At 33.0% G+C, this 16359-nt stretch overlaps 2 protein-coding genes and 1 non-coding gene across 3 annotated transcripts; 1 reads left to right on the plus strand and 2 right to left on the minus strand.

The window, feature by feature from the left end:
- Positions 1-1194: 1194 nt before the first annotated feature.
- Positions 1195-5138, minus strand: LOC120132547 (maspardin-like). The gene is made up of 8 exons (XM_039149290.1): positions 4973-5138; positions 4026-4151; positions 3496-3594; positions 3057-3199; positions 2501-2609; positions 2234-2341; positions 1833-1973; positions 1195-1731 (listed from the first exon to the last, which is right to left on the minus strand). The coding sequence occupies exons 1-8, from the start codon at positions 5042-5044 to the stop codon at positions 1558-1560; spliced, it is 972 nt and encodes a 323-aa protein (XP_039005221.1). The 5' UTR covers positions 5045-5138; the 3' UTR covers positions 1195-1557.
- A 2150-nt stretch (positions 5139-7288) lies between these two features.
- Positions 7289-7369, minus strand: LOC120132797. The gene has a single exon (XR_005517040.1). It is a non-coding gene; the product is annotated as a small nucleolar RNA snoR35 (small nucleolar RNA).
- A 5744-nt stretch (positions 7370-13113) lies between these two features.
- On the plus strand, positions 13114-15820 carry LOC120132480. The gene is made up of 8 exons (XM_039149227.1): positions 13114-13259; positions 13374-13520; positions 13630-13727; positions 13916-13988; positions 14079-14139; positions 14233-14318; positions 14399-14488; positions 15644-15820. The coding sequence occupies exons 1-8, from the start codon at positions 13158-13160 to the stop codon at positions 15704-15706; spliced, it is 720 nt and encodes a 239-aa protein (XP_039005158.1). The 5' UTR covers positions 13114-13157; the 3' UTR covers positions 15707-15820.
- The last annotated feature ends 539 nt before the right edge of the window (positions 15821-16359 follow it).

Raw genomic sequence — 16359 nt, forward strand, 5'->3', positions numbered from 1 at the left:
GAAATGCTCAATTCTTTTGCTGTATTTTCTTGTAAAATCCGTGCTTTTACTCTCGTCTTCACAGAACATGCATAAGTGATAAATTTCCTCTACCAAATCCCATTGAAAAAAAAAAACTCTTCTTTTTTACTGTATTTTTTAAGCATTTTACCGGCGAGCTTCATTGATGGAGAGACAAAGAAGTTTCTTCTCCACATCCACTAGATTCTTAGCGTTTGCTTTCACCATATCTTCTTCTTTAATCTTCCTTGTTTCCTTGTTTACTTGGGTCCTCAAATCCAACCCTTCAATTCATCAGGATATCCATTTTTAGTTCAATAATTCAGTTTTCAATTCGGGTGGCCATAAACCCATAACCGTAGAGAGCTCGAGTAGTTTCAGTAGCAACAGGTCAGCAGAAAGCTCAAAGCATTCAATACTAAAAGTTACCCATTTTTTGAGATCAGGAAATGAATCTGGGTCTGGAAATTTCTCAGTTTTTAAGCAGATCCATGTACAAGAAAACGAGGGTGAAGTGCTAGAAGATGGTGATAGTGAAACTGAACCAGAGGAAACAACTGAAGGAGGTGAAGTGAGAGAAAAATCCAGTTGACAAATTTAGGCTCCCAAGCAGTAAATAAGTGACTTCTGTTGATAAATTTAAAGGTCCTCCGAGTAATGGGGAATTGAGGAGAAGGTGATGAATGGCTGTGATTTAACAAAGGGGAATTGGGTTTACGATGACAGGTATCCACTCTACACAAATGGATCCTGTCCTTTCATTGATGAAGGTTTTAGCTGTGACTTCAAGGGAAGATGAGATGAGAATTACAAGAAGAAGAACTTGTCACGTCATAGAGTCAAAGAGATAACATGTAACGTCTGTAAAAATTAACGGAGTTAATGATATAAATTAAAAGTTCTATATTATAAGTTTTAAAAGTTGAGTAACTAAAATGAAAGCATCTTATAAGTTTAGAAACTATTTATATATTTTACCTTATTATTATATTTTAACTTGTAATAATATTTTTAATATTTTAATTGAATGAATAATTTTTAATTAAAAAAACAACTTTTTTAACCAAACTAATAATTGTGTGACCTTGGCTGTATGTATTTTACCCAAATTCTCAACTTGCATGCTTCATATGTTCTTCAGATGCTGCACTATTTACAAAGCGAGAGTTGAACAAGATTTGATCTCTGAGATGTAATAATAAAGGAACTCTGAAGTAATGAAACAGGTACAACATTGTCAAAGGAAAACTAGGGTTGTTTGCAACAATGTTTGTATATGAACAAACAACGAAAAGAAACTGCTAATGTATGCTCTATTTACATCAGTCGTATGAATTTCCAAGCATTATTAGAAGAAATGTACAATGAACCCACACAAAGGGGAAGCAAAGAGGCAATAAATAACTCCCAAGTCGACTGAAGCAGGATTTGAGTGGCTGCATCGTGTCGATTCATCAACATTGCCGAATGTCTCAAAACAACCGAGTTTTCGTGATGAGTTCCGGCATTGTTGAGTAGCTGATCATCTAGGCCATGAAATTCTGAGCTTTCTGGAGCCTAAGGAGATGATTGGCTTTCTTCAGTTACTTTCAGGGTTGCCCCGTTATCTTTCGGGCCGTCTTCATCATCCTTCTCATCATTTTCTTTGCTGTGGCTCCCACCAGTGTCGTCTTTCGGGATACTTTGGACCAACTCCGGGTGAGCTTCTAATCCAACCCGTCTTAGGTGCAGCTGCCATGATTCAGACACCAGATGAAATAACAGTCTTCTCGATATAACAACTGTACAATCATGTGAGTTAAGCCCTTTAATATATAATCAACTTCATGTACCTGAAGATGCAGATTTACTTCATCCGGACGGGAAAGAAAGGGGAAATCACCTCCTGTTTTCAGATAAGCTCGCCTTGAACCCGGGTACCTCTCACCCAGCTGATCTTTGAGTTCTTGAGGAATTGATGAGTAGTCGTTCGTCTGGGCCATGTCAAAAACCATGTCAAGAAAATTTGGCATTTTAAACAACAAAATAACTAAAAGATATCTAAACATAGGAAAAAACGAACAAAAACTTTTTTAGTCATAAATAATAGAATCAACAACCTATGAAGATAAACCATCTTCTCTATGTTTTCTTGTGCAGCTAGGCAAAGAAACCTTGTTTCAGAGAAAAAGAACGAATACTTAGATATGTTTTGTGTGCAAAGCCTATACAAAGCAATTTTCAGACAACTTACATCCATTATAGTAATTAACGAATCTGAAAGTAGAAGTGGTTTAACTGAAGCATTGTCAACCGTCAAAGTCAACCTGGATGCCAAGTCATCTCTTGAGAGTGCTTCAACCTGAAATGATTCACATATGATCTAAGATAAAGAGAGCAAACACTTTCCTACAGCAGATTGTTATGCATTTGAAAGAGCAAGATATAGAGTGCTTCATACAAAATGATAATAACTAAAATCCAATAAAGAAAAATGGTGTGGGTGTTTCATGAAATTTACCTGTGAAACAACAAAGTCCACAGAATCAGCAATAAAAGGTTCATGAGGGCCATCACGGATTCCTGTTAGGATGTATCGTTTCAACAAAAAAGAGGGGGCCCAACCAACGCTGCATGTGGTAAGTTCATCTTAAGAACACTTTCATATTTACACGAAATACGTAATATTAACAAAGATTATGCAAGGATAAAAGCCAAGAAACAATTTCAGGAACTACATAAAAAGGTAGTGTTTTAAAGATTTTGATTAAATTTGACAACTATGCATAGCAATATATGTGAAAGCAGAGCGAATATACTCTTTCTTTCATCCAAAAAATGCAAGCATACAAGCTAGTTGATAATTTACAGGGAATTGGCTCATTGCAAGGAAATTTTGATCAACACGATTCTACCCAAAAACTGCATGCATGTGGTTATTTGATTTCAAAATTTGAGTGAATTTACAGCCCACTACAACGGAAATCTTAAGTAAATGAGCTTCTAATATGTATAATCCAATAAATGAAGCTAGTTTATAATAACCTAGAGATTTTAACAAGAAATGTAAAACATACATAGGTGCCCAAGGCATTGCTGCTGCAAAAGTGCGTGTCTCCAAAAATGTATTCGATAGAATTAAGGATTTAACACGTCTAGGACGATGTTGAGCAAAAAGTTGTGCTAGGAAGCCTCCGAGGGATGTCCCATACATATGTATCTGTCAAAGACATGACACTCAGTCTGTTAAGCAAGTCTTAAATTCAAGATAAACTACTGCTACAATAACCATAAAAAAAGAGCCAGCGAAGTAGAATAAGATCTATCCATTGTAGAACCCCGTAGTTACTTAATATTACAGAAATAGAATAAATGTTGTTTCACTTCAAGCAGGCAACCTATTCTTTGTTCCAGAAACATAAAATAGGAACAATAAATATGAAATATCCAATGAAATGGCAAATAAATGATACAATAGGGAAGGAATGAAGCATGGGCCTCAAAACATATTCTCACATGATGAACATCGATGGCATCCAAGAACTTTTCAAAACTTTGAATCCACTCTTGATGATTCCAAACACAGGGAATGTCAACGGAAATCACCCGGTAACCCTGAACATTTGGAAAATTTTAAATTATTAGGCTTAATGAGAAGTGAACACTCTTCACAACAGTCTAATAGTAAATACCATTTGATAATAAGCCACACAAAAAAATGAAATTCCACCAACCAATAAATGAAATGGGGAAGTTTAAGGCTGCCTCAGTGTAAAAGAAATCAGGAACTCTACTTATTAAAATGATAAGATTCATAACTTGCTATTAGATAACGTTGTGAAAACAAATATAAATATCCACTATATCAAGCAATAAGGGGAAAAATATAGCTTGTAGAAGCTTCCTTCCATTTGTCTTGTAGTTTTGGAGAGATGAAACGGCCTCTTTCTGCTCCCAGAGGACTTCTTCCAAGAACTATAACAAGAATAAAAGGGGAGGGGGAAGTATTCACTTGTAAAAGATACTTATAATAGATAGTTAACAACCTTCATGGACAACGACATGATCTGTTTGTAGTAGACATCTGCTGTCCCTGCAGTACCAGGGAGACATATGAGTGGAGGAACCACTTTGGGACCAAAATCATAATATCGCCACTGCTTGGTGCCAATCTGTGGGAGAAATAAGGTACCCCAAAAATGAGATTCATCACAATTGATAAAAAGTAATAGTAGAGAGATTCTCTCTGTGTCTATCTTCAATACACATGCTAAGCAATGTGATAAACAACAAGGTTTGATCAACTATCCAGTATCCAGGACTTGGAGTCAATGAAGTGATAATGGATAATAAAACTTATCAGAAATCAGAATGTACCTACATGAAGAACAGTATTTTGCGAATAACAATTCAGGCAACAATTGATTCCACAAACGATGATTTTGAAGCTAATGAGTTCACAATCATAAGCTTAAAAGTTTAGAAATAACGAAAGGCACGGAGAAAAATCAGACAACAACCAACTGGTTAATAACTTTTCAAGCATGGGAAACCTCAATGATATAGAAAAGTCGACTAGAAAAAGCCACCAAATAAGAATTCAATAATAAACATAAGTGAAAACCGATCCTTCAGAATTCAGATATCAAGGTGGAATCCAATACAGAACTTTTCCAATTGAAGAGATATTTAAGCTCATGTGGATGGCTAACTTACTGAAAAAGGGATCAACATATGAAACAAATTCACACCCGACATAATATTGTAAACTATGAAAAAAATAAAGCATTGAATTAAGCAAATCCAATCCCAGAACAAAGTTTTGCACTTATGCGATCAGAGTTCTCACCAAAAAAATCACACAGTAATAGACCTTGGCTAAAACAAAAGCAAACCCAATATCAAAATAAAGTTAAACCCTAAAACCCATAATCAAAAATCTTATAAAAACAACAAAAACAATATATATATTGGGGGGGGGGGGGGAACTTACGGGGATCTTGTGAAGAGGGACTTGGGACTTGAAGTAGACGTAATCTCCGGGCGCCGAGAAGACGCTTTTCATTGCTGAAATCCACTCACTCTACATTCATTCCATTCGGTGCTTTATATCAACAAAATCGATCGACGATCTCTCAGGTTTTTATCTGTTTTTTTTCCATTTATTTTAATTTTAAGTTTCAATTTTAAATTTGACGAGTAGATGAGAGAAACAACGTGGCTGTGCGTTAACGATCAATTAACGGAAACGTTTCCCATCTTATTAGGGCTGAGCAACGAAATCGAGAAAATTGAAAAACTGACATGAATCGAGTAAAACGGTTTGGTTTGGCTTTAAACGGTTCAGTTTTCAGTTCGGTTTAAAGGCTTCATTTTTTTGATTCGATTCAGTTCGGGTTTTCCATATGGAACCCATTTGTTCCATATGGAACCCATTTGTTCCATATTGAACCGAATATGCAATTTTTGTAAAAAAAAAAATATAGTTTCAAGTGATTTTTTTATTGAAAAACCGAAAAACCGAACCGAACCGAACCGAACCGAAAAATTCGAACAATTAAAAAAACCGAACCGAACCGAAAAAATCGATTTCGATTTTTTCGGGTTTTTAACTATTCGGTTTCGCTTTAAATATTGAAAACCCATTTATTTCGGTTTGGTTCAATTTTTGGTAAAAAACCGAACCGAACCGAACCGAACCGAATACACCCCTACATCTTATTGCTCAGCGTTATCTCAAAGGGGTGCATATTGTAATTTTCGTGCACCGTGCATTTTAGAGCCCGTTTGGATCAATTATTTTAGGATTCTTGGTAGGTATATTTTTTTTCTGACTAAGGATATTCATGTTTAATTAAGTATTCATTCTCAAATGAGGGTAATATTTCTTTCTTAAGTGTGTTTATTCTTGGGAATGTTATTCCTACACATCCATTAGGTCTTCATTTATTACCGTGTTAAGGGCTAAAATACTATTCTTTTCCTCTGCAATGTCTTCTTCTCTCTAGTGAAAGCTTGCCTCCCTCTGCGAACAATTCATCGTTCTCCTAGTAAGATTTCTTCTTCTCTCCCTTTCTTCTCCTCTCCCTTTCTTTACAATGTTTTACTTGTTTAATTTTTTCAGGGTTTCAAGCACCTAATTTTTCTTTTCACTATTTCCTGGGTTTTGATATTGACTTGTTTGAGTTCGTTCTCCAATCGCACTAAGTTTTTTTTAACTGAAATTCGATCTTATGATTTTTCTTGAATGTATTATTTTAACGATTTTAGTAGGATAGTGAACTCTATGCTTGATTTTTCTGTTTGATTACTGAGAAACCGTGGAAAACGTGAAGAGACGGTCGATTAGCTCAACTGAACTGACCTGAATAGTAGTGCATTTTTTCCATTCATTTATTTTATAATTTTTGAAAACTTAGTTGTTGGAAACGAATTTTATAGCTCCACGGAGAATATCAGATATGTAGTTGTCTTTCCTTTTTTCCACATTTCCTCTTCAATGAAATACGGAAGATTAGTTTGTTTAAGATGATACTGAATCAATTACACTGACTATTTCTGTTTTTTCTTTTGCTCTCGTCTTTTGGCCTAAAATTTTTTGCATTATCATGGCTGATGCGAATTCGATTTTGTTTTATTGATGTTATTTGGATTGTTTGTCAAGGATTGTAGTCTTTTCTTACTTTGCAAAATTTCCTTAATTTGAATATTGTGAAATGGTTTCAAGGCCCAAAGTTTTTTAATTAATTTCTTATGGTTTTCCCTGCTTTTAAAACTTCATAAATAGTATGACATGCTACATTGTTTACGGAGAACAGTTTATTTGGAGTTGTAATATTTTTAACATCAATCTTGTTTACGAACTTCACTTTTTTAATTTGTCTAAATGAAATATGTATCTTCTGTAGGTCCATTTAGTTGTTTTAGCAGATAATAAATTGATCTTTATTTTCGTGGTTTGTAGAAGCAACATATTGGATTCTGTTGTCTCTATTTTTGCGCATATGTGTATGTGCTTCCCCATATCAGTACATTATGGCGTACTGGTTTAGGAACTTAGAGTATAAATGTATTGATTATAGGTCAATGATGCTCCGCTAAATGTTAATTGGTTCGAAATATTAGTAATTACATATCATTAATGATGGAATATTTGGAAATATTCTTCCATTTTATCGTCTACTGTCTTTTTAATCGAAATTTAAAATCAAATTTGGTATCTGGTTGCATTACATGTCTGTCTTCTATAAACTGGAAATTATAATGTGTATCTGGTTGCAATCTTCTATCAACGGATCAGCAACAAATCTTCCAGACAGTAGTGGACGTTCTTTTGCAACATCTTTCTCTGGTCAGTCTGGTGCAGTCTCTCTTGTTTTCCATCATGCTGGTGGGTATATTTTACTGGATTTCCACACAACTAAGTTCTTTGAAACTCATGCAATTGTATTGTTTGTTTTGCAGGCAATATTCGGGGCTTGCATAATATTCATGGTAGCTTTAATGTTCCCAACATGCCTGGTACACTCGCATCAAGAAACTCAACATTAAGTAATGTTCCAACTGTTGGGGTTCAATAACCTACTGGGAGCTTTTTTGGTGGAAGATTTGCATCAAATAATCTTTATGTTTATCTTTCTCATGTGCCTATAATATTCCTATCATACTGTGATTTGACTTCCTATGATTGCTGCAGCAGAAGTTATTTATGTTTCCTTCACCCTTCATGCATGTCTTTGGGACTAAAACAAATAAAAAATGAAAATCAATAGGAAGGAATAGAATCTTACATTCTTGTAACATGTACTTCATTTTCTTATGAATGCCATTTTACAGTTATCTCATGGCAGCTCCCACGGACATTCAGGAGTAACAAATAAGGGAGGTATTAGTGTTGTAGGAAACCCTGGATTTAATAGTAACATAAATGGATTTTTCTGCTTGAAATGACTCTAGACAGTTTAATTGTTTGGAGCTAAGGCTTACTTTAACAACGAGTTAAATTGGAGATGCCAATCAATGTGATAGCCTCCTACTTGTAGATTTTTGCTTGGCTGTGTGTTACCAATGTGATTTTTGAAAGCCTTTACGTGTAGATTTCTTCTTGGCTGTGTTTATAGTTAAATGGGAGTCTATCTGGCTCTGTTTTTAAAAGGTTGTATTATTTTTTCGGTTATGTTTGGTAGAGAAATCGGTCGATGGGAAAGAAAAAACATGGTGATGATGCTTCAATACCGATCAAAATTGGTTCTTCGCATCCTGGTATTCCATTATTTACTTCTTCTATTCTCCCCCACCCCTTTCCTTTCCTTTGTTTCTGTTGTTCATTGATTTATCAGTCAAAGACATGTTTGGTTGGTTCTTTTTTATTATTTGATTTTTGTTTTGAAAATACTGAAAACAAATTATGTGTGTGATTATGAAGCTATATTTGGAAGAATTATGCACCAAATATGCAACTTTTCATTGAAAATATGAACTGCAATCAGAGACCCTTGATCTTTTCAGGTGCCACAACAAAGAAATGGTAAAGAATGTGGGAACTTTGTTCTCTATTTCATAAAGTAATTTGTCGAAAGCGCCCCGGATAACTTTAGCATTGAAGGCTACCCTTACTTTGTACATTCCTCGTTTAGTTTAAAAAGTGTATTTTTTCGATTGTGGATTATAAGTATGATGATGAGGTACGAATTGCCTATTTTACTTTGCAGATGAAAAAGGACTGGTTCAGTGCTGAAGAAATAGAACGCTTTTGTGAGAGGCTCGATTCTCCGGCATGTGATTTTCATTAACTTTAGAAATGACATTTTTTATGAGCCTTTTTTTATATGATCGATTAGCTTAGATGTGAGTGTCGATCAGCATCTATGAACTCTTTGTACGAATCTCGTTCCATTTATGAAGCATATTTTTCAAATGTGGATTATAAGTACTAATTGCCTATTTTACATTGTTGATGAAAAAGAACTGGTTCAATGCTGAAGTAGTGGAACGCTTTTGCGAGAGGCTTGATTCCTTTGCAAGTGATTTACGTTAGTTTTATGTAATATAAATTCATGAGATAAATAATAATGATAAAGTATGCATAATTAAGTATAAATATAAAAGATAAATAAATAAATTATTGTATATAGAAGATATAATAAATATTATATCTTAGATAACAAAAATAATTTACATCTTTTTATTATCATGAATATCTATGAAGAATTTTCACAATGTAAACATTTCGTTAAATGTTGATGTAAAATTTTAATATATCTTTACATTAATTATGTAAATTTTAATATTAATTAAAATTAAAATAATACATGATATATTTAAATACTCAAGTAATATATTATCAATAAATAAAATTTTTATATAAATAATTTTTATTTAAATATTTAGAATTTCACTTGTTAAAAAATATAAAACAAAGACAATTTGGTAAAATATACATTCTAGTAATCTTTTATTCCTTCAACCAAACACTGTAATCTTACATTCATGTCAAACCAACCAAACACAGTAATGTAACATTCACAGTAATCATATGCCCTGGTAATCTTTTATTCCCACTGGTAATCTTACATTCCGTGAACCAAACGCACAGACGCTGCATATTCCCTAAATTATTATTAGGGTAAAGAATATAAATGGTCATTGAACTTTTTAGATACTTCCATTTAGGTCCCTAAACTTTTAAAACTTACAATACAGTCACCAAACATTTAGTTCATTTGCAATATGGTCCCGACATAACTGCCATTAGGGTAAATTATATAAATGGTCACTAAACTTTTCAGGTGCTTGCATTTAGGTCCCCCAATTTTTAAAACTTGCAACACATTCATCAATTACATTTTAAACCCTAAATTCCAAAATGCTTCATTTACATGCTCAACCCCAAATTCATAATCCATTCTCAAAATCTACCATAACAAATTGAACTTGAAGCAACAACCCTAAACCCTCAAAATATAACCCTAAATCCTAAATTTCCCCACCAATTAACCTAACATAATCAACAACATTTAGTTCATTTTGGGTCTAACAAAAAGTGATTATGTTGGGTTTAGGATTTAAAAGTTAGATTTAACCAACTATAAGTTAACAATACTCAATTCGATTCAAAAAAATTATTTTTCGACTTGATTTGATTCAAAAAAATTGATACAAATTGACTTTGGGTTGTAATTTCATAAAATCAACTTAAAGAATTTTCAAGCTAAAATCGAGTTGTAAAATATAACTCGAATATCTAAAAAATTTTAGTAATTAGTGGATTAAATTTTAAGTTCGAATCAAGTCCCTTGACTTTGTATGGTATATGTGTATCACATATGGAAAAAATATGAAGAAATATATGTATTGTATATGGTTAAAAAACTATTTAAATTAGAATCAAATAATATTATAGTATTATAAATATTTATAATTAAATTTAAACAGAAACTCGAAAATTCAATTCAATTCGACTTGATTTAAATTTTATAAACTCAAATCGAAAATTTTTGAGTCAACTATTTTATAAACTGAACTGGATTATAATCAAATAATATTATAATATGATAAATATTTATAATTAAATTTAAACAGAAACTCAAAAATTCAATTCAATTCAATTCGACTTGATTTAAATTTTATAAACTAAAATCGATTTTTTTTGAGTCAACTATTTTATAAACTGAATTGAGTATTTAGGTCCAACATAACCCTAAACCCAACATAATCACTTATTTTTAACTTATAATTAGTTCAATTTTTTTTGAAATAATTATGTTTTAAGGGTTTAAGGTTGTTGCTTTAAGTTCAATTTGTTATGGAAGATTTTGAAAATGGATTATGGATTTGGGGTTGGGCATGTAAATGAAGTATTTTGGAATTTGAGGTTTAGAATGTAATTGAGGTATTTTGGATTTTGGAGTTTAGAATGAAATTGATGATTGCGTTGCAAGTTTTAAAAGTTGAGGGGACCTAAATGCAAGCGCCTGAAAAGTTTTAGTGACCATTTATATAATTTACCCTAACGGAAGTGAAACGACCGTTATGTCGGGGACCATATTGCAAACGAACTAAATGTTTGACGATTGTATTGCAAGTTTTAAAAGTTGGGGGACCTAAATGCAAGCATCTAAAAAATTCAGTGACCATTTATATACTTTACCCTTATTATTATTATTATTAAACTTTATCAAATTCAATCATTATTCTTATTTTTATTTTTAAACTAAATTAAAATTTTAAAAAGTATTTATTTATTTTTTAATAATTTTTTAATTGTACTATTATTTTCTTTATAAATCATTATAAATATAAAATAATATATATTCAAAAACTCTTAACCATGTATAAATAAATGCTCGTCCTCTATACACACAATACTCCGATATCAATTCTCAAAGAATAATAACCTCTTAACCACAAACTTACATAATTCATGCTCATATGAATCTTTACCCTTTGTAAAATGGTAACCACCGAGTTGTGCGAGTTGCTTATGTTTTGAGTACGAGTATCTCATCTAAGCATGGACCAAAGAAAAGTGAATTCCGCAATCGTTTCTTAAAAATTCAAAATTATCGTATAAAATTTAAAATCATTATATATTTTTTATTAAAAATATGTTTTAATTTCTTAAAAAAAATTTAAATTCAAAATCATCCCTAACATAAAATTTTAAAATAATAAAAATATGTATACGAACAGTATAAATCTCTAAATAAACACATCCTGATCTAATTTACCATCAATGTTTAAAGTTTATCAATTATATTAGACGAATACTCTAAACCAATACTCGCACAGCCCATCCCAATGGATATCACTTCCATACAGTGCCATAGAGATAAAGAGTAAGAAGAAGATGGTCAGTCCACTCAATGATATCCTGTCAGCACCAGCATCAATTTACAGATCCTCGTCCTACCAAAATAATAATCACCACATTAATTACTCAAGAAAACAATAGTAAAAATGGTAATTTTTTGCTCTTCTGGTCAACTCGATTTATCACTTTTATTACTATTGTATTTTTTTTATCAATTTAACTGTTAAAATTATTTAGTTGCATCATTTTATACTCGATCTTTAACTTAAAACTTCAAATTATAAACTCTAAACCATAATATCAATCTCTAAACCCTAAACCCTAAGAGCATGCAAATTTGGGTACTTGGGTTTTCAGGTACCCGATTACCGGGTACCCGTAACATCTAGGTCGGTGATTTATCGGCCTATGTCCCGACCTTGATATTGCACGTATCTGGTAATCGGGTATCCGGTACTCGATTTTTTTTTCTTTTCAAATTATTAATTTAAAAATATATATACACAAATTTAAATGTTCGAAATTTTGAATTACATACTCCAACATCATAACATAAAATTTAAAAGTTTGAAATATAAAATATAATAATCCATAATATAAATAATCAATTATATATATAACCAATTACTTGGGTACCCGTAAAACTTCAATTTTGTGACCCTGGCGGGTAATTTTTTTTATATATAGAAAATTACCCCTTTTTTTAGGTTTGGGTCGGGTAGTTTTGTATGCCCCTTTTAAACCCTTAACCTAAATTCTAATTTAGGATTTATAATTTATGATTTTAAGTTAGAGATAAGATATAAAATGATGCAATTAAGTACATTTAAAAATGATAGATTTTTGGGTTTAATTTTTTGAATTTTAAAGAATTTTAGGATTATCTAATAAAGTGATAGATGATGATAAAATGAGTTTATTATTGTCTAGAGTAACCGCAAAAGATAAGGAAGAAAGATGAGTTTTCAATGTTGATTGAAAAATATGGATTTTTTTTAAATTTTAATGAAAAATACGATGAGATAAAATATTTTTAAAATTTTCATGTCAGCCCTTGTTTGTTTTCATTTCATACGAATGTTAATGATTTAAAAGTCTAGTGCCTTAATTGAAAAGAAAATCGAATTATCATTTTATAATAGTTCGATCGAATTTGATGATGATTTTGTAATAATTCAATAAATTAACTGATTATTTATAATTTGTAAAAGTTCAATGACTAAAATATTCATTTAAATACAGTTTGGTGACATCTAGTGTATTTTACCAACAAATTTTAGAAAGCAATCGTTATTCATTATGGATAAGACGCCAACGAAAAACCAGAAGCAGAGAAAAAGCTTACTATATCAAACAACCGCTAACAATGGCCACTCTCTCAATCGGCACCGCCACCCCCGTCGCGACCTTCCGTTCGACAAAAGTAACACGAACCCGCTCCAATTTCAAAGTCTCCTGCGTCCAATGGGTACATAAAGACATAAGATTTTCGGTGTTTGGTTTGTTTTTGGTTACGTTTTGATGAAAATTTGAAGCTTTGGATTGACATCAGTTCTTATTATTCTCTTTTAATCCAAGGAAGGACCCGGAAGGTATTTTAGGAAGGCCGCAGACAGGGCACTTGGCTCGTCTGGAGTTCAGAAGGCGGCTTGAGAAAGACGCAGAGGCTCGAGAGGCATTTGAGCAACATTTACGCCAAGAGAAGGATCGTCGCCGAGCTCTTCGAGAAGTATAATAGTTGTACTAAATGTGTTTTTATCAAAATTTATTCAATTGGCCTTGTTTTGGGTGTTTTAATCTCCTTCTTCTTCTTCTTCTTCTGGTGGTTTCCTTATTAGTCCAGGGAAATACCCGATACTCCAGAGGAGATGATTGAGTACTTTCTTGACACTGAAGCTCAAGAGATCGAGTTTGAGATTGCAAGATTAAGGCATCGGTTAGTCCTTTAATTTTGTATGAAGAGACTCTTGAAAGTTGCATGTTAATGGTTTGCATTTTTGCTTCTTTGGGTATTGAATTGTGTTTTTAACACTTGAATTTCAATGTCTCTGGTGAATTCCGCTTTCTGGACTTTAAACTTTCACTTTAACTTAATGACACCAATCTTCTTTGCAAATTTTGTAGATTGGATGAGGAATTTTTCTCCCACCTCAAATTCGAGATCGGGCAGATTCGATTCGCTGTTTCGAAGACCGAGGTTTGTTTGAAAACGATCTTTTACTTGTGATATTCATTTGTTTGTCTAACATCAGAGAATTGGGAATCTAAAAGCTGATGAATTTTGCAGAATATGGAGGACAGATTGATTGAGCTGGAGGCATTACAAAAGGCCTTACAAGAAGGCACAGGTATATTTTTCTACCTATACAATATATGGTTAAAGAGTTTCTGCTTTGTTTTGTTTTGGTTTTCACTAATGATCCTCTGTCCTCTGACTGCAGAAGCATATGATAAAATGCAAGCCAACCTTATAACATCGAAGCAAAGCCTCACCAAGATTTTGACATCGAAAGATATGAACGCAACTGTATGTGCCTTCCTACCATTGAGTCCCTCCTGTATTTCTAATTTTGTGCAGGCCAACTGAGTTTCTGATTTTTGTTGCAGTTGCTTGAGATGCTTGAACGCAATGAACTAAATAGATCCGTATTGACACTTCTTGATGAAAACATAGCAAGTGCAAGCAGGGGTAACCAGGTTAGCATTGCCTCAACCTTCAAGATTCTGTATTTACTTGCATGCATGCATAGTCTGGTAAAACACACAAGGTTAGGTTACTTGAAGAGTGCTACTTTCCAAGTCGAAATGATTCCTCTAGTTTTCGGTTTGTCTTCCAATATTTTGGCTTTCATGTGTTACCTGGCCCATGATATTCAATCTCAATTGTCTATAAGATGATTTCGTTATCATTTTGGAACTTTATTGTTGTCGTAATTGGTGGCGTGTTTTACGATTATAATATTAGACATAGTGAATTAGAGATACTGGCCTACTGATAAAACTCTGTTAGGCCCAATAGCCAGTCCGACTCTGCTTAATCAAGACGAACAAAGAAACCCCTCCGCTCAGCACAGTCTGGCTCGATGCATGACCTCCAATGAACAAATAGGACGCACGGCCATAAGCTGATACAACAGGCCTCGTTAAGACCCCAGCCATCCTATTCGAAGACCCTACTCCCGACAGTCCAATCCTGGTACCAAGGACACCAAAAATATAAAGGTCTTCTCACCCTTCCCAAGATGACCAAGAGGAAAAAACCTGTATCCGCTCTCTATCACTCTCCTTCCCTCTCTTCTCCCTGATGCTGACCACAGAACCTATATCCGGTCAACCTAAGTTCTGACATCCACCTTAATCCGCAGCTCTTTGTCCAAGTAAGAAAGCGTGAACTGCAACCAACACCTTCCCCCAATGTTGTGACCTCAAGAGGTTCCATTTAGGGTAAATGTGTGCAAACAACATGCTTCCATGTTCATATTTTGAGCAATTGGAAACAAAATGATTTCATTTGGTTGTGTTAGAAACGTATTGCTTGCTATGGTTGCCCATTATTTTCTTTTATAACTATCAGTACTCGTTATTTGGTTGCCATGTAGCCAACTAACTTAGACCAGAGTTGTTCACAAACCTTTTTTTGTTGTTGTAGAAAATCATTTCCCATTCATATGAAATGTTAAATCCATTTGGCTCGTGAATATTCGACGTGTTTTCGTTCTATATCTTCTCTTAGCAACCGTGAAAATTTTAACCAGGCTTCTCCTAAAACATACCTACATGAAATTGATTACAGCAAATTGCTTCGGATTCGACTGAACTCCTCATAACTTATAATTTTTTCTTAATATGCAGAAAGAAGCAGTGGCTTTCATGGAAAAGGCTCGTTCGGCCATTCTCAAGTATTTGACGGTATAGTATACACTAAACACGTCTTTATGTTTTGGTCGATTCAAGGTATTTGTACTAAGATCAGGTCAGTAATTACATGTACAATTACAAAGACATGATTCAGAGAATCAGAGTTGCAGTTTATTATACAATGATTTAGTTTCTTTTTGGACTAGAGCAACAACAATTTACTATTGCACGAACCAAGCAACTTTAGTAGATCAAGGGGATGATTGTTATTCCTAGTCTCCTAAAAGTCTTGGGTTCGTACACCTTGTCTAGAAGTGTTTGAGCGTTCATTATCAAATGATTGAATCTTTTCAATAATATCCTACCATTTAAATGATTTTAAACCCTAATTCATAACTCATCAACTTTAACTTATAAATCTAAACCCTAACATATACAAATAAAAATATTAAAATTAAAAAGATAATACATATACATATTATAAGAACTGTTTCAATTAAATTAAAACTGGAAAAAAAATAAATTTTGCCCCTGTAGTAGATTTAATTTATCATTTTCACCCCTATCATATTTTCGCATCAAGTTAACTCTCAAAGTTGTTCAATTGCATCAATGTTTAAAATATTTGCTATTGTTTAGAGTTTTAAGTTAGTGTTTAGGATTCAGAGGTTATGATTTAGGGTTTTAAGTTAAAGTTAGGGTACAAAATG

Source organism: Hibiscus syriacus, unplaced genomic scaffold (genome assembly GCF_006381635.1).
Source record: "Hibiscus syriacus cultivar Baekdansim isolate YM2019G1 unplaced genomic scaffold, ASM638163v2 tig00110569_pilon, whole genome shotgun sequence".
NCBI classification, from domain to species: Eukaryota; Viridiplantae; Streptophyta; class Magnoliopsida; order Malvales; family Malvaceae; genus Hibiscus; species Hibiscus syriacus.